At 45.0% G+C, this 24,890-nt stretch overlaps 1 protein-coding gene across 6 annotated transcripts; it reads right to left on the minus strand.

The window, feature by feature from the left end:
* Positions 1-167: 167 nt before the first annotated feature.
* On the minus strand, positions 168-24,805 carry frem1a (Fras1 related extracellular matrix 1a). Of its 6 annotated transcripts, none has more exons than XM_085388707.1 (37): positions 24,684-24,803; positions 20,611-21,046; positions 19,586-19,680; positions 19,118-19,428; positions 18,483-18,679; positions 18,078-18,401; positions 17,887-17,995; positions 17,537-17,668; positions 16,234-16,578; positions 15,997-16,139; positions 15,387-15,583; positions 15,209-15,299; positions 14,958-15,125; positions 14,662-14,870; positions 13,926-14,019; positions 13,597-13,849; positions 10,930-11,133; positions 10,663-10,845; positions 10,399-10,595; positions 10,114-10,318; positions 9,569-9,713; positions 9,340-9,481; positions 8,744-8,939; positions 6,798-7,062; positions 5,841-6,258; positions 5,393-5,594; positions 5,179-5,323; positions 4,986-5,115; positions 4,675-4,747; positions 3,631-3,780; positions 3,354-3,556; positions 3,193-3,240; positions 2,959-3,120; positions 1,845-1,976; positions 1,625-1,740; positions 1,457-1,542; positions 168-800 (listed from the first exon to the last, which is right to left on the minus strand). In XM_085388707.1, exons 2-37 carry the CDS (start codon positions 20,851-20,853, stop codon positions 598-600), a joined length of 6,516 nt encoding a protein of 2,171 aa, XP_085244833.1. In that variant the 5' UTR covers positions 20,854-21,046; positions 24,684-24,803; the 3' UTR covers positions 168-597. The 6 variants fall into 6 exon arrangements, 5 of the variants coding, with proteins under 5 accessions (XP_085244833.1, XP_085244806.1, XP_085244824.1 ...); XM_085388680.1 differs by having other exon boundaries at positions 10,663-10,848; XM_085388698.1 differs by having other exon boundaries at positions 10,663-10,848; positions 20,611-20,894; positions 24,684-24,711.
* Positions 24,806-24,890: the final 85 nt, after the last annotated feature.

Below are 24,890 nucleotides of genomic sequence, written 5' to 3' on the forward strand. Positions count from 1 at the left end.
GAGAACTGCTTACAGCTCATATAAAAGGCCTCCTTTCATGCCCGGCCTGCTGATCACATGATGCGGATAATCACAATAACAGCAGCGCTGGCTCGGGTCGGAGCAGCAGAGATAATGTTGAAAAGAGAAAAACGACAGCAGCAGCAGCTCGTGACAAACAAAGCCTGTTTTTATTGGTGCAATAACATTAACTCTGTTAATATGTGTTTAATAAAGTCGATAATGCAGCAGCAGCTGGCTGTCACTTATAATTGCACACAAATACAATATCAGCACATTTACATGATTCAGTCTTTTAATAAGGAAAATAAATGAACGGATTCAGCTTCATCTTCCCACGTTTACATACTTATGAACGAAACGCATGAATGTTTAATAACTGTGGTTCAAACAGAGGCTGAGGAGCTGATTAAGGCCCCAAGGACATCTTCACTGTAACACTTGCAACACTTGCACTGTAAATATGAGTCCAACATGAACTGTGTTTGGACACCAAGCTCTCTTTTCACGTGTTAATTGTAAACAGGTTGTGAATTTCTGTCACGCACAGTGGCAGCTCACTGCTGCCGGACCGCGCTGGACTGGACGGTGCTGAACTCAGATTTTAACCGAGCAGACAAAGCGATGACCTCTGCTCGTCTTACACTCCCTGATTTGCCACTTTGCCCTCCTCCAAACCAGAACACACTTTCTGCTTTCTTTCTTTTTTGGCTGAAGAGGCATTTTTCTCCAGTTGGTGTAGCCGACCGGCTCGCCTCCGGCCCACTCCCAGCGTCCTCGGCCCTCCCTGTCGTTCAGACCTGGCGCAACAGAGAAGATGAGCTCGTTACATTCTGCATAAAAAATGCACGGACAGAAACGTGTGGGGCTTTGGCCCTGGGCTATACGGCTCCCTGCAAACACAACATACAGATGTGCAGCGTCGGGTTTAGCTCGGTGGGTGAGCAGCTGCACACGGTGGATCGCTCAGCCCACTGAACTAAACCAGCACCCCGTCTCTGGACGACTAAAGCAGGAGTACCGGGATTGAATCCATGTAAGGATGGAGAGAACAGGCAGGGAGCAAAATCAAAACCTTCTGCCTCAATAAAACGAATCAATACTTTCACTTTGGGGACCAGATGTTAGAAAATAATGTTCTAGCAACGCTGTTGGTATTGAATTCACTTTACTAACTTATTTACATACTATGATTATATTTTTTAAACACATTAGAATTCTTTGCACTGGATGCAAAAATGTTTCGTTAAACTTAACGAATGTTCCAGTCAGATGAGGTGGAGGTTGTAGTTACTTTGTGTCCAGCGCACTTTAAACTTTACATATTAAACTAAACTGAAAGTCCATTTTTACACAGTGAGTGATTTTTTTATTTAGAATGCATTACAAGCGAATGAGGAGCCGGCACCATTGACACCGTTACATTTACTCACACATGTAAAAACACGACACCTACCGATCCAGAAAGGCTTCCTTCCACCAAAGTCCCACAGCCAGTCCATGTCAGCTTGAGACGCAACACTGGCCAGTGTTCCTCTAAACCTGCCGTTAGGAAGAAAAAGAAGCGCCTCATGCTCATCGTGTTTGTAATGCACAAAGTGTTTGTGGGAACACACAACTGTACCTTTCCCTGCAGGCCCTGTTTGCTTCACTCCATGTCAGCTTGCGTTCAGTACTGAGGGTGTAGCAATAACCACCATGAAAGGTGGAGCCCTGAGGACACATCTGAGCACTCACCATCTATTCAACAGGAAAGATGATTTTAGATCTGCAGCTTTTCAGTTTCCACGTGTTGTCACAGGTTAATGTGCTTGGCTTGTGTTGGTGTTGTGAAGCTGTAGTACCTGATCAGTTGGTGCCCAGGCTTTCCAGGAGACACCGTTGCAGTGAAAGAGCTCGTTGGTAGCTTGGTGAAAATGAAGGAGGCCTCTAAGTCCTGGCACACAGGGTTTGTGCACGGGGTTACCAGCTGTAGTCTGTGACCCACAAACATTCACACAGATTATAGTGCTGCTCCACAATAATATGCAACATACTTCACAGTGTGTGGAGCAACAGAAGGTCCAGTATGTGCACTAGCAACAGAGCTACCACCGTGTTGCTAGCACATCATGCTACCCCAAAGGTGCACACACCTGAACGACAAGAACGTAAACTCTACTGTGCTCTACATGACTCAGTGCTGCAGCTTGCCTGGACTTTATAGAGCATATATGTCTGCGTCTGTGACCCAGCATTTTGAGTTTATTTTGGATTTTTGATTTCTTATCATTGGAATAATGTTACCTTCTTGTGTTATTTTTAGTTTGGGGTTCGTTGAGTTTTAATCTATTTTGTTTCTTCTATGTTTCCTTGTTTTCTTTTCCTGTTTGTGCTTGTGTCTCCCTTGTCTCTTCTCATGTTTCTCTCCAGTCTGTCATGTGTTTCATGACAGACTGTCTGCGTGTTTCATGTTTGTCAAGCTCGTGGTGTCGTCTCTCCAGGTTTCCTTTTTTATTTTGAAAGTCTTGTGTTTCCCTGTTCAGTGTGTTTAGTTTTGCTTCCTGTGTGGCGTCAGGTTTGTGTCAGCTGTGTTTCCCCAGCGTTTCCACTTCCCTCATTACCCTCCTGTGTATTTCACATCGTCTGTCCATCTCGCTTCATGTTACGTCCAGTTTCAGGATGTTTTCAAAGTTGCTTTGCCTTGTTTTGCGTTCGTGTATTCAGCCTAATAAACGACTCGCTCTGTGTTACACTTCTGTGTGTGCTTTCAGGTCCAGCGGCCGTAACAACATGTGAGTGTGAGCAGCTGTTCTCCAGCTGAAGTGCTTGGTGGAGATTGAAGTGTGAATTTGCAGCAGCATGAGCAGATTCTTTCCTTTTCTTTTAAACAGATATACAAGCAAAACAAAACGATTCAGCGTTCCTAAAAGCCGAGCTGATGGAGTTCGAGGGGGAAGAAAACCCGCTGGTACTCACATGTCCCTTCGCCACGCCAGCTTTCTGAGGTTTTAAGATGTTTCTGTGAGGGTGGGACCGATGCTGTTGTGCCCCCCTGCTAACCACCTGGATGTTTGCCTTTCTGCCCTTCCTGGACGGTGAGGTGTCGTCTTCTACTTGCATTTGGATGATGCCGTGATACTGAAATTGAAGAAGCAATAGAAGTGAAAACTTTCAGAAGTCTCATTGGTAGGAGTGGGGAGTGCTACCTACTGTGTAAACGGTGTCTGTTCCATTGTGAAAAACTGATGACGGTGCAATCTGAAAGAAAAACCCAGAGCAGCAGTTTACCCACGCGCCACTGCAGAAAGATTCAACTGCAGCGATTTCATATATAATACATTCAAACAGCAGAGCTTACAGGATGTACTTACTGACTTTGCATTGCCTCTGACTCTGAGTTTCTTTTTGGGGACTCCTGGCCTGGAGATGCTGTCTCCACGGGTCCAGATGATCGAGTCTGTCCCAAGAGGAAGTTTCTCGAGGTGTATGGATCCATGCTGAGGGTACGTGTTGGCCTGAATCTCCTGTCCTCCAAGAACAGGAGCCTCCTGATTCTGGTCTAGCCTGCACTGCCCTGTGGTTTTAGTTCGGGGGTAAGATAAGTCTATCCTCAAATGCCATCATGTGTGGCAAAATAATCATTTTTACCTCCTGCTGAGTCTCTGATGGTGAGCGTAGCTTTGTTGGTGCTGCCAATGACGGTGCTTTCAGGAGAGACCAGCAGCACTTCAAAAGTCTCGTCAGCCTCCTCGAGGTGATCTTGGATAATCTCAGTTTGCCACCTTCGCTTTGACACTCCTACACACAGTGTTTGTGTGTGTGTGTGCGCGCACAGGTCAGCAGTCCATCACAGTGTTTACACAGAGACATTTAATCATTCATTCACAGTAGAAAACGTAACCAGGGACTGAGTGTAGAAGCTGCACTTCCTAAGCTTCCTAAACTGTTTTGTGTGAAGGATTTAGAAACATTGTTACAGACATTTTATTTGTTTTATTGCTCAAAAGGATGAACGCACGATGTTAAAGTGCATCCAGGAAAGAGGAAACATCTGCATTATGCTTTAACACAATCCACAAACTGCGTCACTGTTTTCTTCCTCCAGCACATAAACTGAAATCAGCTGATTGTAGCACAAGTGGAACTAATAAGGGGAACAAACAGGCAGCCAGAGGAACATGAAACTACTGGGAACCGCTTCTCTACGAGGCTTTCATTCAAAACTCTGAGGAGGACCGTTAACACGTCGCACTAAGCTGTTGCTGTAATAATAAGAAATTCAGTCACAACACAATTAGAAGAACGTCATCATCAGGGTGTGTCTGTAGGGACCTGAGGTTTGTCCTTTTCTTTGGACGATTAGCGTGACTCATCTTCCACTTCTGTGTTTTCAGTTTTCAGTATTTATATTTCTTGTTTTTCATGTTTGTTTAACTGGTTCTTTTCACGTGACTGGATCCAAGCTCGTCTTTAGACTGTGGGTGAAAGACGGTATATCCGGAGGTAGCCCACACATGCTGCCTCCAGCCACTTATCATCAAACTTCCAGTGTGAAAGACACTGACACAGATCCTCACTGAACTTTAATGACCTTCTTTCATTGCCTGGACTCAAACTCTGCTCCATAAACGGGGACTTTTGGCCTGACCCTGCAGACAGACAGACCTTCTGTCTCTATTATCAAACACATACCTGGATCAAACTGGACGAGTGCAGATGGGTTTGTGAGGAAGTCCTTTCCAGCTGTTGCAGTGACCTCATTTACCTAAATAAAGACACAAGTCGCAGAACCACATGTTCATCAATCTGCATACAAGCTAAATGTCCTGTAGCTGAGTTATCACAAATCTCTTTTCACCTCAGTCATATTTGTGTAGAGCCAGTTCACAACAACAGTCACCTCATAGTGGAAACTATACATATAACATGTCTTAGTTAACCATTGTTAGAATAAGAGAAATCATAACTACGCCTCAGTTTCAGTAACCAAATGACGTGCAAACCTTGACAGAAATATATGACGATACGGCCAAATTCCCCCGACGAACGATGTCCAGTGAGATCGTTCCCTGCTCCTCACAGGCTGACGTCTCGGTCTGCAGCAGCTCCACCCTGGACCACCTGAACTCGAGTCTGCAAAGAACGAAGTTAATACAGGACAAACTCTACACTGTTTATTTAAAGTATTGTTCTTACAGGTGACGAGGCCCTGTGTTCCCCAGCAGGTCGGACACTGTGAACTCCAGGCTGTCTGAGACAGACTCCGTGTCCAGACTGATGATGTACACAATAGATCTCTTCTTTAGCTCCATCTGCAAGAAGCGCTGTGGCACAAAACCCCCTGCACAAAGTAAGAAGGATGAGGCTACAGGTTTCTGGTTCAAAGTTAAAGTGTAAACATCGTCCTTACCTGTGGTAATGTTTTCTAGGAAACCAAAGTGTGGTGGACGAACTATGCAGAATATGAGCTCTTCTTCTCTGCTGTTGCTGTCTCGAGCCTTCAGTTCTTGGGATGACAGGAAGATGCCGTATCGGCCATCAGCTAAAGGCTCTGCTTTCCAAAGGGGAAGCACTTTCACAACCTCAGGAGGCGACTTATCCAAAGGCCTGATCTGAAATTACACACAGCTTGATGTTGTACTAGAGATGGCACAGCGTTAGTACATTTCTACTGTGCAGTTTCCATGTCCCTCTCCTTCTGTGCACAGCTTTCAATAATGACCACAAAAGTGGTTTAGCACTGTGTGGATAAAACAGCTAACCAGTGTTTGTTTGCCTTAACTAGTGCACATGTTTCCAACACAATTATGGCACAACCACAGTATCTGTCACAGGTAAAGCCAGCCCTTATAACCTACCTGAAATATGAAGAAAACAGGCTCTCTGTGTAACTGCCCATCCAGCAGGAACCCTCGATTAGTGCTGTCTGAGCCAGTGAAGGAGAATCGGTCTATCTGTGACGGCCCCCCGTCATGTTGATATGCCACCTCCAGCTCCTCTATGTCTCTCTGGGTGAAATTAGAGCCTGTGCTCAGTGGTTCACCAGCTAAAACTAGTCTGCCATACTGTGGAGGCTGTGAAAGGACAAATGTCAGGGTGCTGGGAGGAGTGTCGGGGTCTGACAGAGACAGGTAGTCTGGACCCAGGATAATGGACGATCCCTGGGGCACCGTGAGGACTTTGTTGGAGGACAGAGATGGTAAGATACGATCCACCGTTTCCACCCCGATCTCAAAGCTGCCATTTACGCTAGTTTTACCATTGCTCACAATAAACCTGTCAAAAGAAATGCAAAGGACTGGGTGTTAGGTGTAATGTGATCAAAGTGATGACTACAGTACATCAGTCGCTAATTTACTTTTGAGGTTAGCTTTCACCAGACAGTTTAATTCGATTCAGCTCAAATCAATGTAAGATTATTTATATGGTGCCTAATCACAATAACAGTTCCCTCGGGGAGCTTTATATTGTAACGCCAAGACCCTACAATAATATAGTGAAAGCAGTGGAAACACCAACAATCATATGAGCCCCTATGAGCAAGTGCTTTGGCAACAGTGAGAAGGAAAAACTCCCTTTTAGCAGGAAGAAACCTCCAACAGAACCAGGTTTAAGGGTGGGGGTGGAGGTGACCCATGTGCTGTTTGATTCTCCACCAGTTTGGGTTATTAGTCTAACAACCAATAACTGAGTGAATCCCACTGAAATGGGATCTTGAAAGGTCTGTCTCATTAAGAAAAGCTGCAGGTCAAAGTTAAATACGAAGCATCGTTTGAAAGAGCTTTCCTTGATCTCAGACAGCGTTTCAGACTCACTGGAAAGTTTCTTTGGGCGTGCTGGCTCTGTTATCGTGAACATAAGCCACCAGGTTGGCTGCTATGTCCATCTGGCTGAAGGTAGAAATGATGATGCCAGGATGTTTCATGTACTCTATGTGTCCATGAGCAGGTGGGCTGGTGATGACGTACAGAAGCTCCTCTGGCTGGTCTGTGCCATCTGTGGCCTGCAGCACATGGGTGGTGAGAACGATGCGATCTCCACGGCTGACGTTCGCTGGTTTCACAAAGATGACGATGTTTCCTAAAAAGACAAAGTACACGGTGTGACTTCACTGCAGACACTTCCTCTCTTCAGATTTGCATTTATTACATCAATGACTAAAATATTGTTTTGTTGGACTGAGATTAGGTGGCTGTATGCTATGGGTGTATTAGGTATCGTTGCCGGTCACCAAGACTGCATCAAGTACTCTCAGCAGGTTTACTAGACGATATGAATGCAGCATCACTTACAATCCCTGCTGTGACCATCACTGAAACCAACCAGCTGATCTACACCAGCAGCAGAGACCACGGTGATGCTTGGCTGCAAGATGAACAGCAACAAGGAGCAGTGTCCTCCATGGAGACTACAGGCCATCAGCTAAGGTGAAGGTAGCACGGAGGGACGTTAGCCAACTACTAAAAGGTGTGATGAAGAAAGGGGTGCCTAAGAAGCACAGCAAGCTGCCAGCATCGAGACATTGAAGTCTGCCATTTGAAGAGGTATACCAGAGAGATAGAAGCCAGGAGAATAAACCAGCTACACTCCAAGGAAACATCCATCCATGGTATAACCTCAGTGGCAGGGGAGGAAGATGAGAACACCAAGCCTGGAGACAGAGCAATACCGGAAGAGCAAACAGGAGAAGACACAACAGCAATGCTCAGTGGCTAATGGATCTAATAGCAGACCACAGCAACCTTCCTATGCAGGGTCCCGTAACCATCACCGTGGCAGACATCCTATTGGCCGATAACCTGCCTCAGCACCAGGTGGAAGCTCCTGTCAGGCATCATAGCGGCTAAGATGAACAGGCACATGAGTGGGGCACAGAAAGGGGCAAGAATACCTGAGGAGTGAAACCCCTGTTACTGGTAGACTGAGCAGCCTGACCAGCCTGTGCACTGCTGATTTGACTGAAATAAAGTCTATGACTCACACCTGGATCCTGGGATCCCAAAGCTCTACAAGATCAACAGGACCCTCAGAGGCTTCATCAGGAACTCAGTGGGAATGTGAAACCATCAAGTGTTGTACCAGGGAGAAGCTCTGTCCCCACTGCTGTTCTGCACAGGCTATCAACACCTACGCCCTGCCCGTGACCACATACCCTGCTGGCATAATAAGCTGGCCAAAGGAGGAGATGCTGACATATAGACTGTCACAGGTCTGGGTCATTTCGACCCAGCGTTTTCAATTCATTTGTGATTTATTTCTATGGTTCCTGGGTTTGGCTTCCTTGGCCCTCGTGTTTCTCTTTGCCCCCTCTGTCCTGTGTTTGGATCCCAGTGGCTGGACAAAGCTGGACTGAAGCAAGCACAGAGGCACTAATCACAGCAGCACAAGAACAAGCTCTGAGTACAAGATCCATAGAGGCTGGGGTCCATCACACCAGGCAAGACCCCAGGTGTAGGGTGTGTCCAGCACATAAAGAGTGTGTGTGTGTGTGTGTGTGTGTGTGTGTGTGTGTGTGTGTGTGTGTAGTTGACTAGAATATTCCAAGATTCCTGCTATTTTAGAACATTTTTGTTATTTGTTCAAAAGGATTCAGTCTGTGTCTCTCAGATCTTTCCAGTTGTCAGTAGACTTGCTGACTCTTATCTCCCACATCAGTGTTTTAAAATATTATAGTTGGTATGACTTCTGCTTACCGACACTGAGCAGGATGAACGTTCGTCATTGATCAAGAACCTACACAAGTTAAATGAAGCTGCGATACCTTTGTCTAGGTCTTTGATGGAGATCTGGAAGTGCTGTGAGGGTGACTGATTCTCTCCATCCAGCAAATGGAAGACAAAGAAATCCTGACTTTGAGCAGCCCGACGGCCTGTGTTTACATAACGTAGAAGGTTCATGTCGACCATTTCTTGGGTGCAGTTCTTCCCAGCAGCCAGTGTGACCCAGCCCTGATTCTCCTGAGATCAGATGAGACATAGTTAGGAACACAGCAAATTCCTTGGTAAGGGAGTAATGGTCGGTCACCCTTGAGTCTTAAGATGCAGATGTAAAGAAACAACATGGACTTAAAGGAAAAGAATAAAAGTGCAAAAACAGAGTTGGCAAGGAGAACAACATCCCAGGTGCCCTTATCCTTGTGATTTACAGCAGTATAATAAGTGCTGCAGACTTTTAACATCACCATCGTTTGTGTCTCAGAGACAAAAGCAGCTCTGTTAAATTAAAACGTGCTGCACATCAGAGGCTCTCGATGTTTACGTTGCTTCAGACTTATTGTGTATAAATGTAACATTTAATCTCTTCTTCCACCAAACAAACTGATATATTTTATATATAATAAAATGATACTGCACTAACTTTAAGCTGAAGCAGTCCTTGGGTTGGAACACTTTCAAACATGTACATGAGCTCTGAAGGAGGGGTATCACGGTCCTGTGCGAACAGTGACGCGCTGGATATCAGTCTGCTTTCACCTGGATCCACGTCTAGGCCGGCGTTCCTGAAGGACACAAGATCGGTACAACGTTCACTTTATTTTGCACAATCGATGCTGCACCGACTTTAAACGGGGAAATGTTGGTCCAACCTGGTAAGCTGGGGCTTCTCGTCGTTCACCTGCAGCACTTTAACTGTCACCTGTTTCAGGACGTGGTGCCGTCCGTCAGTCAGCTGGATGGTGAAACTATCCTCCACACTCTCAGAGTCGTCGTGCACGTACACCACACCCACAGCTGTTGGACAGTGACGAGCACGTTGTTTTGACTCAGTTCATTTATTTAAATTATTCATTTTTGATCAAATGTGCACATTAGTGGGGTTTGTATTCGGTAACATGAGTTTATTTAAATATCTTTCATGTAGTTTTAACTTTTGTTCTGATTTAAAGGTTCCAGATTTTCAAGTCTTGGATCTTTTTGTAACTTGGCCTATATTAATATTCCTATTTACTCTCCACTCATCGCTGCATCAAGGCAAACTAATAAAACTGTTATTGTTTGTTTGAATGCACAACAGAAGACAACATGTTGATGTGCAGCTGGTTAGATATGGCTTGTTTGGATCATCTGTAGTAATTTAAAACATTTGTAAACTATTTCAGTCATAACTGAAGCTTTAACATGTAAACAATACCATTTATAAGATCCTCCATAGTAAAGGCAACCACAGGAAGCTGACGCTGGGCCTCTCGTTTCTCTCGGTCTCCACTGCTGTGGGCGATGATGCTGCCGTGTCGAGGGGGTGTGGCCACGCTAAAGAGCAACACGTTCTTGGGGATGTCCAGATCCGTCGCATGCAAGACAGACGAGTCTAGCCGCTTCATTTGTCCTTCGTGTACCTTTACATAAACGGACGTAATGACCATGTTCAACGAACAGTCATGAGTACTATGATCAATAAGAGTTGATAAAAACTTACCGTGATGTTGTGAGCCACCAGCTCTGGCACTTCATCATTTGTGGGGTTTATAATGATGTAGAAAGAGACGTGGGCGGAGCTGTGTTTGCCGTCTGATACACAGAGCATCAGGTGGTCAGCTGTTGGCTCCACCCTCTGATGTCTGGACTGCACATAGTTGACATGACCCTCAGTGATGTCCTTGTATGAAAAAGAAGCTGAGAGAAAGAGGTTGAAATAAACATCAAATATTGACTCTGTGGTCACGTACAGCGAGATGCTCACCTGTGCTCACTCCTGTGTTGCTTTTCTCAAATCCAGGACTGGGGAGGACATTTTCAATGTAGCCAAACTGAGGTGGGGAGGTCAGGCTGATGACCAGCTCGTCCAGCACTGTGTCCACGTCGGAGGCTTTCAGGTGAGCCGCAGTAATGGGGGCCGTCCCACCTTCATTCACTTTAAAGATGTCTGCTACAAACAAGCAAACAGGGCGTCGATATCAACAAAGTACATTTTGCTTTTTCCCCGAGTGACTAAAGGTGAGACGCTCACGTGTTTCTAGCGTAGGTGGTTGGCTGTCAACAGGAAACACGGTGATCTGCAGGTCGTACACGGGTAGCGTCTGCCTCAGGTGAGCGGTGCTGCTGGTCCTGACAGGACTCCCTCCACTGCAGCATAAAGCCAGCGTCTCCGTCTCTCCGTCAGAAATGACAAAGGTGACGGTGTCATGGCGAGGAGCGAGTCCGATCTCTACTTCTAAAACCACAAACGTGATAAGAACCTTTAGAGAAGCAGCTGCGTCTCTGTCACACCTCAGTAACATTTATATCATGTGAACTGATAATTTGACAGCTTGGTGGGAGACCACAGACGGGAATCAGTCGAGGGTGACTGTCATGAATCGCTGTGCGGCAGGCAGGAGTTGGACCCAAAATGCAGGACTCACAGACTCGGGGAGGTGAACTCAAAACACAGCTTTATTTGCTGGTAGAACAAACATACAAACTAGACTAAACTGGGAAACCATAAACTAAGAACTCACAGGGAGACACAGGGAGATCCACACACAGCATGAGGGACGACGTCAAGCCGAACAGAGGGAGACGCAGACAGAAATACACAGAGGGTTAACGAGGAAAGTGGGAACACACGGGGAACACAGGTGACACTGATAATCATAACGAGACAGGGCGGGGTGAACTGAACATGACATGTACAGGCGTGAGAGTCACAAAGTAAACAGGAAGTGCACAGAGGTTCAGACAGGAGGAGAGAGAGCACGGGGAGAACGCAGACATAACGGGCTGGGGAAACATGAAACAACCACAAAGGGAGACGAGGGGAATGAGACACAGAAGGAGGGCACAGATGGGAGAAATCAGGACTGACGAGACAAGCAAAGCAGGACGCATTCACATGAGACACGGACCATCAAAGTAAAACAGGAAGTATCACACAGAGACGCGAACTTGACACAGTGGAGACAGCAACTAAGAAATACAGAGACATAAACCATAAGGCAGAGGTCTAAGAACCAAAATACACAGGGAAATACTCAGCTGGGAACACAAGAGACTAGACTAGAGAGAGTAACAAAAAACCAACCATGAGAACATAATGCACAATGCAGAGTGACAGAAAACAAGAAACTCAAACATGCAAAGACACAATTACACAGAACAGAGGGGACACAGAGAGACATGAAGGGCAAGGGATCAAAACTAGAAGCCATAGAATAAATCACACACAAGTACAATAATACAAAAATCACAAAGAACTAAAAACGCTGGGTCAGGAGACCCAGGACCGTGACAGTGACGCAGTATTTTCTGCTTCCACTGAGACTCTTTGGATTATTCTTTGTTAGTGATAGTTTCTGGTTTCCTGTTCTGTGTCCACGTCTCAGTCTGCATGCTTCCTGTTTATTGTAATAGCCCCTGATGTGAGCAGACCTGGGGATGCCACCCAGAGTTTTTACATTATTCATGTTGATTTTGATATTACTGATCTTTTCTGGCCTTTTGGTTTCTGCTTTCTGCTGTATCCCCTTGTCAAGTCCGCGTCTCCGTTATGTTTCCTGTTTTACTTTCTGTGTCTCAGGTTATTGTATCAGGTTTTGCTTCCCCTGTCTCGTTAGCCCTGATTTGCTGTGTATTTAAGCCCTGTGTTTTCCTCAGTGTTGTGATGTCCACACTGTGTGTTCTGTCTGCTTAGTTTGTTTGTGTTCTCAGTTTTGCCACTTTGAGCCGTGTCTGTCTTTGCCGTAAAGAATACAAAGAACCGGATTTAATACTAACAATAAATCTAAGTTTACTTTCCGCCTCTGAGTGTCTGCACGTCGGGTCCTCCTCACCACCATCATCTGCATAATATCCTTCTGAGAAAGGAAAAAGTCTCTTTCAGGTGAACTTTTTTGTGATTTCTGCCTCTTTGGAGGCCACGTGAAACATCATTGTTTTAGCAGGTAGCTCACATAGGTCAAAAGACACAGACAGGGAACATAAACTAACAGTCTGGGTCTCAGGAGGATGTCGTCAAAAGATTTTGAAAATCTGAAGAAATTTGTGATCCAAAGACGAGACCAAAACCAGCTCTGATCAATGCTGAAACAAACATGACAAAGAAGAGCTCTGGACTGTCCTCGACATGAGAACAACAAGAGTTCAGCACCGGGTCTCCAGACGTGCATCAACTGCTGCTACAAGGAAAGATTCATTTCTTTCATTGAATTAAATACATTTCTCATATTTTCAATGTGTTTCATATATTTGAAATAAATGTGTGTTTGTCTGATTTACATATCATTGCAATATTTTACTTGTGTCTTATTCAGCGTCCCGGCTTTTGTCGGGGCCTTACATCATTATGACAGTGTTTGAGAGGCAGGTGAACCGGATGACACGAGGTGACATGTGTGCTACTGAAATTTCCAGACTGTGAGTACCGATGGCTGACAGGCACATCCTGAGGTTACATGTTTGTTACCCATGACTGTGGTTTCTAAAAGGAGCAGAATGAGACCAGGTCATATCCAATCACAGAAAACGTTGATGTTACCAAGCGTTCAATGAGAGAAACTGGTCTTAAAATATGCTTCTAAGACCATCAGTCACATGAAATTCCTGATGTTGCTGTTACCATCCATCCAACAGCATCAGCCATCACACTAATGACTTGCATATATCTATAATAGGTATACGACTCTTTCTCTGTTTGCACCTGTGTGTTTATATGTGACGATCCCTGCAGTGATGTCTGCCTGGATGAAGCGATCCACCGCTGCACCTTCTCTCAGCACCACACCGTGATGCGGCTGCTGCACAATTAGGAAGGACAGGCTGCTGTTGTCGCTGTCTCTATCAGTGGCATAGATGTACTCTGCGGTGAGGACTACTTCCTGCCCCTCTGCACAGCTGAGACCTGCTTTCAAACCTGCACCGACTACTGGGACCTCATCATTGATGGGCTTCACCTGGAAATGGACAAAGAGGGTGAAGCAAGTGCAAATTCTCTGTTTTCTGTTGGATGTTGGGCATTTCTTTAATTACCATCACTTGCAAGACAAAAATGACTGAGCTGGTCCCGTCTGTTGCAGTGAATTCAATGTTGTCCTGTGTAGTTTCTGAGCTGTCATGACTGTACCTACATGACAGATGAACACAGATATGACATGGATGTGTCATCTTAACATGGAATCAGATGTTTAAAGTAATCACCTACAGAGAGGGTGAAGAGGACGGTGACTGAGGAAGAACAACAGTAAAAACAGAAGCGAAGACAATTTAAGATCCTAAAAATGAACCAATGAGTCAACAGCAAGTACAAATACTGCTATTATACAATAAGCCTGGTTTGTATTGATTGTGTTTGTTGAGGAAATGATGGAACATTTCATTAATCATGCAGAGTCCTGAGCACCAGCACCTTAAAAGGACACCTTGTGCTCACAGAGGCTCCTGTTGTCACTATCCAGCAGCAGCTACACCAGGTTACTTTATATGCTTCTATGGTAGCAAGATAAAATTGGAAACTCCAGATACTGGGATGCTCCATTAAGACAAGCACATGACTGCATGATCCTGAGAAAGGAATAAACAGTTTCTGCAAAAGCTGGCAGTGCAAATGAAAAACTGCAGACAGAGGTGATTGGCTGTATAAGAAGATTATATGTGTAAGATCCAGAACGCAGTGTAGGAAGACGTAATCCCAATCGTTCCTATACATGCAAGAGACATGCAAAGCATTTTAAATCGTCAGCGGCAAACAGAACTAAGATCGTCTGACCGAACGTTGTGGCTTTGCAGATCTTGCAGAGTGAAGCTTTGCCCTGGTTTCATCAGGAGGCCACTGAGATGCAGAGTCCCATGCTGGGGTTCCCTCTGCAGCTCCACCCGCAGAGCTTCTTCTGAAGAGTCTTCATCCGACAGCAGCAAGTGTTCAGGGCCAAGCCTGCACTCCCCTCCCTCATCTACGGTCAGAGGCTTGGAAACAACCTGAAGGAGAATGTAATCACGTTTATTTTATGCATTCACATTGCTGCATGTGATAAAAGATACGAATGTGATCATTTTCTTTTCCACCTGTGGCGGCTGGTTGTCCACCGGCTCTACAGTGATGTTAAAGCAGATCCCAGTGACTGTTTTACCTCGATGGTTGGTTACAGAGAGAACAAACTGGATTTGCTGGGGGTGCGGGCCGATGTCCATGATAGGAGGCATGTAGGCTACTTTCATGAAGTTTACTGCATGCTGAAAACAGGAAGGAACCAGAGTTTTGAGCCAGACCACATATGTGCTTACAACATCTACCTGACTAAGAAATAAAGGTTTACCTGAGTGAAGACCCTCAGCATTGGCGCGTTGGCGTCTTTGGTAAATTTGGGTATGCTGTCGACCAGAAACAGCCTCCCCGCGTCCGGATTGCTGCTCAGTAAGACGACAACACAAAGACAGCAAAAATTCAGACCGAACATTTCCCCACAGCAGGTTTGTGAAGCTGAGGCGACTCACCTGTGGGGACGAGAGTAAAAAGGTGGAGTAGTCACAGTAAACGTGAGCTCTCTGTCAGCTGACTGCTGGTCTACAAAGTGGAGCTGCTGCCGTGTGATGTGGACTACGTCCGTTTCTTTGAGCACAAGACTCCGACTGGAACCTGGAACCTCTTTAGGAGGTTTGTTGGGAACCGGCTCCACGTGCACCATCACCACCTCCAAACAAACAAGCAAATAAACAACAAAGAATCTGACGAGATAGGTTATGTATGCGCCCCATGTGCTGCCAGTGCACGTTGTGTGGGGCACTCTGGGCTGTGTTCCTGGACATCATGTGAAATCAAAGACAAAGGGAAGAGTTTCAGCTTCTTTTTTCATGAACTTTACAAGGAAACGAGATTTCACTGTGTTCACCTGTTTAGCCAAGAGCCGTTTAAAAACGTATCCATAGATGTGAAGCTCTCTGCTGCTACATTTAAAGGTTAGCTTAAGAATGAGGAGTATTTAGTATTTGGGGAATACAGATAAATGTGACTGAGCTGTGTCAGAGCAGCCTGGTGCTTCGCTCAATAGTACATCCTCATCCAAACTAAATTACAGTATCTTTACGGTGAGACAGTGCTACACACCTGAGCCTCTGATAGGTTGGGTGGGTCATGGAAATCAGACAGTACCACCTCAAACCAATCATCGGACACCTCATGTCCAAGATGACGATAGTAAACCTTTGACTGAGACAGGTCCTTCTGCAAAAAGTGGCTGACAGGGTAACCTGGATTAAAACCAGTACGTACGATACGACGTGGTTAGAACACAAAGAGACGCTCGGTACGATACAAGTATAAACACATGATTAATTTTCTGACCTGTTTTCCCTGGTCCAGGAATTTTCATAACCTCTCCTGACTGAGGGGGGCGGGTAATGTTAAAGAGGATGTAGTCATCACTGGAGTCCATGTCAGAGGCCTGAAGGATGGAGCCTCTCAGCAGAGCTGTGTGGCCCTCAGGGACCTCCAGCAGCATGTTGGTGATAAGAAAAGGAGGCGTGTCATCCTTGGGGAGGATCTTGATGGGGAACTTGTGCCGGGTCTGATGATGACCGTCAGTGATGCGAAAGATTATGAAGTCTTTGGTGGAGTCACTGTCGTCATGGTGATAGCAGACCACTCCCCCTTTTATGTCATTGACAGTAAACATGAAGCCCTTTCCACCTGGAATCATATCAAACAATTACAGTCAAACAGATACAGATACAGGCAGCATCCGAACCAAGACGTCAGTGCAAATATGACCAAATGGTGACGTGTGAAACTGTGCACGGGACAGATCCCACTGTGGGGGTCAAACCACTGGCTGGGTGATAACACTGTTCCCACAGACAGCTCCAGACAGACTAAGCAAGAAATGCAACAATATAATTTCATTTTTTCAACAAAATGGACAAAAAGATGACATCAAACAATTTTTGAACACCAACTTTCTCCGGCTTAAGTGATGGAGGAGCTCAAAGGCTCATAGGAAATGTGAACAGGTCTCTCATTTAGATTCAGCTGCGACTACACAATGACACCATTCGTTTGTTAGCATTGCAACACTTTCTGTCATGGAAATAAGTCTGTTTCTGATCGTCTGCAGAGGAATGGTTTATTTGAAGAGTTTCAGTCAGGTTTCAGAGCTCAGCACAGAAACAGCTTTAGTGAAGGTTACAAATGACCTTCTTATGGCCTCTGACAGTGGACTCATCTCTGTGCTTGTCCTGCTAGACCTCAGTGCAGCGTTCGATACTGTCGACCATAATATCCTATTAGAGCGATTAGAACATGCTGTAGGTATTACAGGTACTGCACTGCAGCTGTTTTTCACAATCTGTGTGTTTATACAAATCTCTGTATTTAATTGTTAGTTATTATTAATCTCTGGCTCTCTTCCACAGCGTGTCTTTGTCCCGTCTTCCTCACCTCAGCCCCAACCCGTCGCAGCAGATGGCCCCGCCCCTCCCCGAGCCTGGTTCTTCCTGTTTTTCCCTCCCACTGGTATCAAAACGTTTGTTCATGGTTGAGTTTTCTCTGTTTTCTCTCTATTATTGTAGGGTCTTTATCTTACAGTGTAAAGCTCCTTGAGGTGACTGTTGTTGTGATTTGGCGCCATATAAATAAATTGTGTTAGCACCTCTGACTGTTAGCCGTCCATGCTGCAGGCCGTCCACAGTTATGATACGAACGGCATCCAGGTTGTCGTTGTCCACAATCTGAAGCTGTTCCCACGTTATTGGACGAGACTGACCCTCTAACAGGCTGAGACCTACAAACCAAAGTGTTAATGGTTAAAATTCACGTAACTGGTCATTCTGGAGGACACCAGCAGCACCAAAGATGGAAAGATGAAATGTCTTTCTATATGTTTACAGCAAATTACAAACATCACTTTGTTTTCTTGAACACCAAAACAATAACCTGTCAGTCTATATTTTTAGTTCTAACCAACCAGAATGCTCAGGTCATGTGACAGTGATGACGTACCCATGTTCCAGGACACCCTGGGAGCGTTTGTGTCTGCAGTCCTTACAGACATGTGAACAGTAAGTGGTGGGCTCTTCTCAAAATAAAAGTCATGAACTTCAAACTCCACCTGTAATTAAACAGAAGCTTTACACACCAGGACACAAAGACATAATGCATGAAAAAAGAACAGTAAAGCTGGATGTGCTGACCTCATAATTCCTGCGTTGGTTATGAGAGAAGTTAGCAGGCTGATATCCAATGAGCATGTCATTGAGATCAAGCCACGTGAAGGAGGAGACTGGGCGAGTGTGGTCAGACAGATGTGTGATAAAGCCGTCCTGAGGAGGTGTCGTGATGTTAAACACTAAAAGCTGTTTGGGAGTTTCTTCGTCGTCAGCATCCAGTGTAGCAGTGGACAGCGGAGTAAGGATGAACTGATCGACTTCCAGAACAAACGTGGACATGTAGGCTGGTGTAGGAGGCTGGTTGGGCATTGCACCAGTGATCTGCACTGGGATCCAGGCCTGTTCAGACTTAAAACACACCAGGAGAAGAATTTTGTATCAAATGTGTAATTCATGGAAACTTAAAGTACATATAAAGTGTATAATTACCTGATATATGCTGCCACTCCTGGTGTCCTTCAGATCCAGTCTGACTGCAATGTAATCCACATGTGGAGATGGAGGGTCTGTATGTTGATACCTCAGCCCCATCACCAGGAAGTCCTCACAGGAAACTTTGGTGAGCTTCACCAGCTTCAGACCCTTCAGGCAGTCTTCAGATCGACACGTTGCTCTGGCTTTGTTGTCTACATGATGACACGGCACGTAACCATGACCAAACCATAACATCACCATCTGGATTTTGGTTATATTCAGTGTGACACCTCAAGTAACTGCCATGCCAAAGGTAAATATAATGAAAATATTGTTATTGCGTGACGGTGCTCCAAATTGGTATATCTAAAACTGATTTGACATCACAGTGAAGATGACTTTGCATTTACATAATTCAGTGTGTTCGACATTCTGTGAGCTTCAGTCACACCAACATCTGATCAGGTCATCCTGGAGTCCAGGTCAATGTTCACTTCATGTTTTAGATGTATTCACAAGAACATGAAGGCTGGGCGTCCATGAAATGCCTCGTGCACTGCTAGCTGCTCTCAGTGAAGCATAAAAATGACTTTTCCTTGTTATTTTATTTTGATTTTAGGATCTAATATTCAACCAGTGTCATGGATTACCCAGCTGCTGACGCAAATGGATGAAAGTCTCCGGCTCATCCCCTCTCCTTGTGGCTTTCTCTGGTTCCCCTGTGACCAGCTGACCGTGGGTTGGCAGATGGGTGTCGTGACTATTCAGATGGATGCTACAATCCAAGCTTGACCTGCTTTCATAGTGGAAGGAGACCACATTTCCATCCACAGCATTCGAGAGGCTGTAGAACTCGGGAACCTCCAGGGATTTTGGCCCCAACCTAATGATGGTGCACTCAGGTTCCATAATTTCTACATGGATGGCAAATACCTCCATGTATGTCTCTGTCTCTGTGAATCTGATGTCAAAGAAAAACAGACCTTCACAGATAAATAACAAACTGTGTCCCAGTAAAGAGTCTTGTAAAAAGGAAATGATTCAGAAATGTTTTTCTTCATGTGTGAAATATACAGTCTCTTTAAAAGCCTGCATGAAGGACTTCAGCAGATGTTTACCTGTACAGGCGAAGCTTGACAGTGTCTTCTGTCAACAATGGGCAGCCGTTGTGGACGTACTTTACTTCATCAGCCAGATAATCACAATCAAACACCTGTGAGGTGAAAACCACCAAGCACAACGAGTCAAAGCCATCGTCACTGAACAAACATGTTTCATCATACAGCTCAAGTTTTTCACAGTAAGTTTATTTGCAGCATTTTTGGCTCTTTTCAGAAATGTTTCCTGGGTGCTGCTTTAGCTGTCACATGTCTGAGCTGCAGATCACTGCTGTGGGTCTTCCCCCTCTACTTCCCCACAGTGTCCTGTCTAACTTTACACTATTCAACAAAGGCAAAAGAGTATATATCTCTAATTAAACAGAAAATAAATAGAGACGTGGGTTTTCTAAGACCTGACCTATAACTGGACATTTGCAGTGTAAGAAAACCACACTGAGCGGTTGGAGGTGAAACTTGTCTGAGATCAACAGAGATCAGCCTCTGGTAGTCTGAACAACACCTGAATAACATCAAAACACTGTCCATTCAGTTTTTTCTCTTCTATACTTTGGCAACCAGGAAAGATTTATTTTTTCAATAGGAACAATATGGCAATGCTATATTATTATTGTTCATTTATTTACTTTATTTTAAATTATTACAAATTGGACAATCACAGAGAAAGGGAGGAAGAGAAACAGAGGGGACAGTAAGAGAACACTGAGAAAACCTGTTGGATCACCTGTTAAAAGAAGAACAAAGAGAACAACACAGAGATGAGAGCAACAACCTGCACAGGTGTAAGTAACAGTAAATACTAAATATTGAATGTTATTGAGCAGCACACAACACGGACAGCGCACGATGTGCTTTAAGTAGCTGCTCCGTCACTCATCATGTCATAATTACTGTTTTATACAATTAAAAGAAATACTAATGGATCAAATCCACTTTTGACGTGAAATACTACAACTGGGTGTTCAGTGGTCAATAAGAAGTTTAGTGTGAAACATGACGTCCAATAACAGCTTTGCTTTTATTACCTGAGGCACCAGTTTTCCTACTCGCTGAGTTATGGGCTCATTCACTACCACCTCCAACTTGCACGAATCCTTCTGATGGGGAATGTGGAACTGCAAGTCCTCCACATGAAGGTAGGCCGATTGGCCTCGTTTCACTTTTAACCCCTTGTTGACTTTTACAAGGGAACCATGCAATGCACAGGTTATTTCAACCAAAAGCAGAGGAAGGCACATCCAGGCCAGGAGTCGAACAGCTGAACCCATTGCTGTCAGTCACAAGCCAACGTCTCGAGGATCCTTCAGGCCTGCAGCAAACAAGAGCACGATCACCTTCAGGAAAACGCTTCAGTTCAACTCTTCAGCCAATGAAAGGATCCCTGCTGGACTTTACTCTGGCTGCATGCTGATTCAGCTTCCTGGCTTTGAGCTTGTGCCAGGCGGGAGGATGAGTCAGGAACTGCAAAGGAAGTGAAAAGATTTCAGTTCAAAGCATTTCATACATGAAGAGTGTCAGTATGACCCCTGACCTCTGTGGCACCATCAGAGTGTAGGTGGGATGGTAATGGGAAATAAAGTGAACAGGATATGATGACACTCATGATGCTGTGAGCATATAATGGCTAGCTAGTCACCAAAATATTTGCAGAGTCTCCAGCGAGTTGCTTCAAGACAGTTTGATTCCCAAACCAGGCATCAGCCACTGATGATGGAAACGTTTGCCTTTATGTGTTATCAGTGCTGTTCCTGGGGACTCTGGTCCCAGACGCCTCCAGAGCATCAAGCTCTTTCAGTGAGGATCTTTCTGATGATCATCCACACCCCATGAGGCCAGATGTTCCCAGGAGCTCCAGACCAGAGTGATTAATGGTTCATTTACATTTCTTCTGTTTCTGAATGACTGCACCAACAGTTGTCACCTTTCCAACAAGATCTACAACCCTGACATCCTTTGACCAGTCTTTGGTCAGGTCCATGGTGGTGGAGAGGCTGGGGGGGAAAACACCATCATTCTGTGGACAGATGTGCTTTCTCCAGCTGCTGGGTGGACATCAGGAGTATCTGTAATGGAGCCAATCACAGCCTGCAAATCATTGGAACTTTTATATGACGTGTTTTTGGATTTGTGGGTGATGTTCTCTCCATTAAAACTAAAGATGCAAATGAGTGATTGTTCATTTCTTTCTAATTTATAAAGGGTTCAAATAATCATTTCCCCCAAGCTGCTGGTCACACATCCTGAATAAGACTGCGAGAAAGACCCCCCACCCACCCAGTGTGTTGCACTGAGTAATTATGTGCTCTACAAATGAAAACGATTGGAAACATGATGCTGATATAAACTTACACTATTGGGTCTAAATGAACATGTCAAACCAAACAAGCAGCTCCAAATGAAACAGGTGTAATAGAAGCTTTCACCTTGGACATGTTTCAGTATGAATGTTATCTCTGTCACTCCTTTGTAGCTCCATCAGTGGCACCAGAAACAAAGAGCATGAAGCTGGAGTAAACACACCGGCGCTTTCTGAAACCAGCGACACAAAGCTGTTTGTGGTTTTGGTAATTATAAGTGAGGGAACAGCAACGAGACAGCTCCAGACATGTTTGGGACACATACGCCTGCTCCTGCCAAACTTCTTTAGGACAGCTCCAGTGGGAAAGGCTTCATTAACCCAACTGCTAAATAAATTCCTACAGGATGCTTTAAACGTTTTCACATGCTGCCCACTTCAGCTTACACAGACCGTCTCATTTCTGGAGCCGTTACTTTTCCACAGTAATCAAAACAGCTTAGTCCTGTCTGACTGTCGATCAGGCTGAGGATGCAGATCAGAGCTGTTCAGTATCTGAAAGCTGATCTCAACCCTCCACATTCTTTCAGCGTGTTCCTCAGGTAGGACAGCTGTCCCAGACCTCACACACGAAGCACCTTATAATCACCCTCTGTGCAGAGAACATGCTGCAGCTTGTCCCGCATGTGTGGGAGCTGTGTGGGAAAACTGGATTTCCACTGGTCAGAGCTTTAGTGTGTCTCAAGAAAGCTTTTCTGATTGTTCATCCTCAACCTCTCGATGTAGTACTACGCATTTAAGAGGAAAAGCTCCCCAAAGTGCGCTGGTCCAGGTAAAAATGAAACATTTGTTTTGCAAAAGCGTGTGAAGTTACAGTGTGTGCTTTCTGTCCTCCTGTGTAAATATGCTCCATGTACAGTCAGCATAGATTTCCAATGATGCTGATCAGATGTATAACAACACAGAGCAGTTGAGTAAATGATGGTCCTTTATTCTGAAACTTCAGTGAAACCCAAGTATCCTCCTGAGCCTGCTGGAGGTTTCTTCCTGTTCAAAGGGAGTTTTTCCTTCCCACTGTCGCCAAAGGTCTTGCTCACAGGGGGTCACATGATTGTTGGGTTTTCTCTGTATGTATTATTACCTTACAATATAAAGCACCTTGAGGCGACTGTGTTGTGACTTGGCGCTGTGTAAATAAAGTTAAATTGATTGTTATTAGAGATGCAGTGCGCCCCTCTGTCATTCCTGGCTGTCGGTCAGAGATCTTCTCTCTGTGGTTTTATTCACCACACTGATGTAATGAATTCCTCTCATAACGATTTATAATCTGGTGCACACAATAACTATTGATGAGCTTCACAAACTGACTGACATGCTTTGAGCTCCCAGTTTTCATTTAGTTTGAACAATGCTTTGCAGAGTATATAACAGCTGTTGTTCAGAACTTTTGTTTATTTTTAAAAGATGTATTTGTTGGCTGCAGTCGTGCGATCAGACTTCCTCAGACACAGCTCAGGTCAAAGGTGCTGGAGTGGAAAAATGCTGCTGTGCTCTATATGTTTTTCAAAACGACGACAGCCGCTACAAGATGTGTTTGCATGTCAAGTACACAGCTGTAAATATGCAGCACACATCTGTACCTGCAGACAGATACTGTGTGTTCGGGTACAGTAGCTAATGGAGCGTGATGACAGCAGTTTGCTCTGTGTGGATGCACAGAGTCTCTATAATGAAACTACAGAACCAGCCTGGACAGAGTCTGGACACGGACCTTATCCAACACCTTTGGACAGCCAGAGCTCATCACTCAGCATCAGTGTTGTGGATGAGATGGAGCGGACAAACAAAGCATGGCAGGTCAGATAACTGTCCAGGACTACATGGCACTGCATGATGCTGATGTCTGTGTGTCGAACTCTCACAGAGCTGGATGTCTCTGTACCTGATGTGCATCAGTGTGGAGGCAGGAGTCCTGGGAAAGGTCCAAATGTTACGCTGCCTGCTGCACTTTGGGTTGATCCTCTTCCTGTTTTGGCTCTTGTGTTACAGTCCTTACACAATACATCAGCAAGACATGTTCTGTCTGCTGTCCACTCCTGAACCACAGGCTGTGGTGATCCTGTGGGATGCTGGTGGGGGACACACAACAAGCTGACATGTGGTGCGTCTCCGATAAGGTCATAAAATATTCTTAAGGTCAAACAGCATTTCATAATCCCTCCCTTAAATAAGATGAGGACCTCCCTCATTTCTTTTCCAAGCCCAGCACACAACGCTGATGTGTAACTGCTCCATTCCTTCGTCTCATCGTCTCATCGACATAATGACGGGACCTTCAGCAGCCAGCGCTTTTTAAAGCCACGAGGGGAAAAAGGTAACGCTGTTGAAATCACAGGCTGCTAACATGTCACTGCCATTGAGTAGAGTACAGCAAAATGTCCAAGAGACTGCATATAAGTGAAGGAAGAAAGAGGAGCTCAGAGTGATGAATCTGTGCACAGCTGAACATCATGCAGGACACAGCACGACCATGTTTTGTTGTCTGAAGCTCATCATCCTCCTTAAATGCACAGTTAGTAATAATTACAAGTTTTAATAAGTTTTATATGGAGCACGTATCCTGCTGTATTCAAGCTCAGTGCAGTCCTCAGATTTAAGGTGAATGTCAGCACAATAGCATGCACACATGAAGACAGATGTATGAAGCTAAAAAACACACAAGAACAAAAAGAGATGAAGAAGACGTGCAAGACAACAGCACAAGGTCCTCCAACAAAGATCACCACTTAAACATGTTCTTACCTGAACAGCTGGCACTTCCTTCCTTCTCCCTACAACTGCCTCATTGAAAGAATCTGGCTCCTTTCTGGGTAACAAACTCCGCCCCCGAGAGACAAGTAGAGACGCCTTCCTCCTCTTGCAGCCAGAGTGGAAACACTCTGACAGCCAGTGTGTAGTAGTTTGTAATTACTGAACGAAAGCACAGATTAAAGGCTTCACAGGGCACTA

The sequence above is a fragment of the Rhamphochromis longiceps genome, linkage group LG3 (assembly GCF_057381845.1).
Source record: "Rhamphochromis longiceps isolate RC_006_pf linkage group LG3, R_longiceps_female_GT1.1, whole genome shotgun sequence".
Classification (NCBI taxonomy): domain Eukaryota; kingdom Metazoa; phylum Chordata; class Actinopteri; order Cichliformes; family Cichlidae; genus Rhamphochromis; species Rhamphochromis longiceps.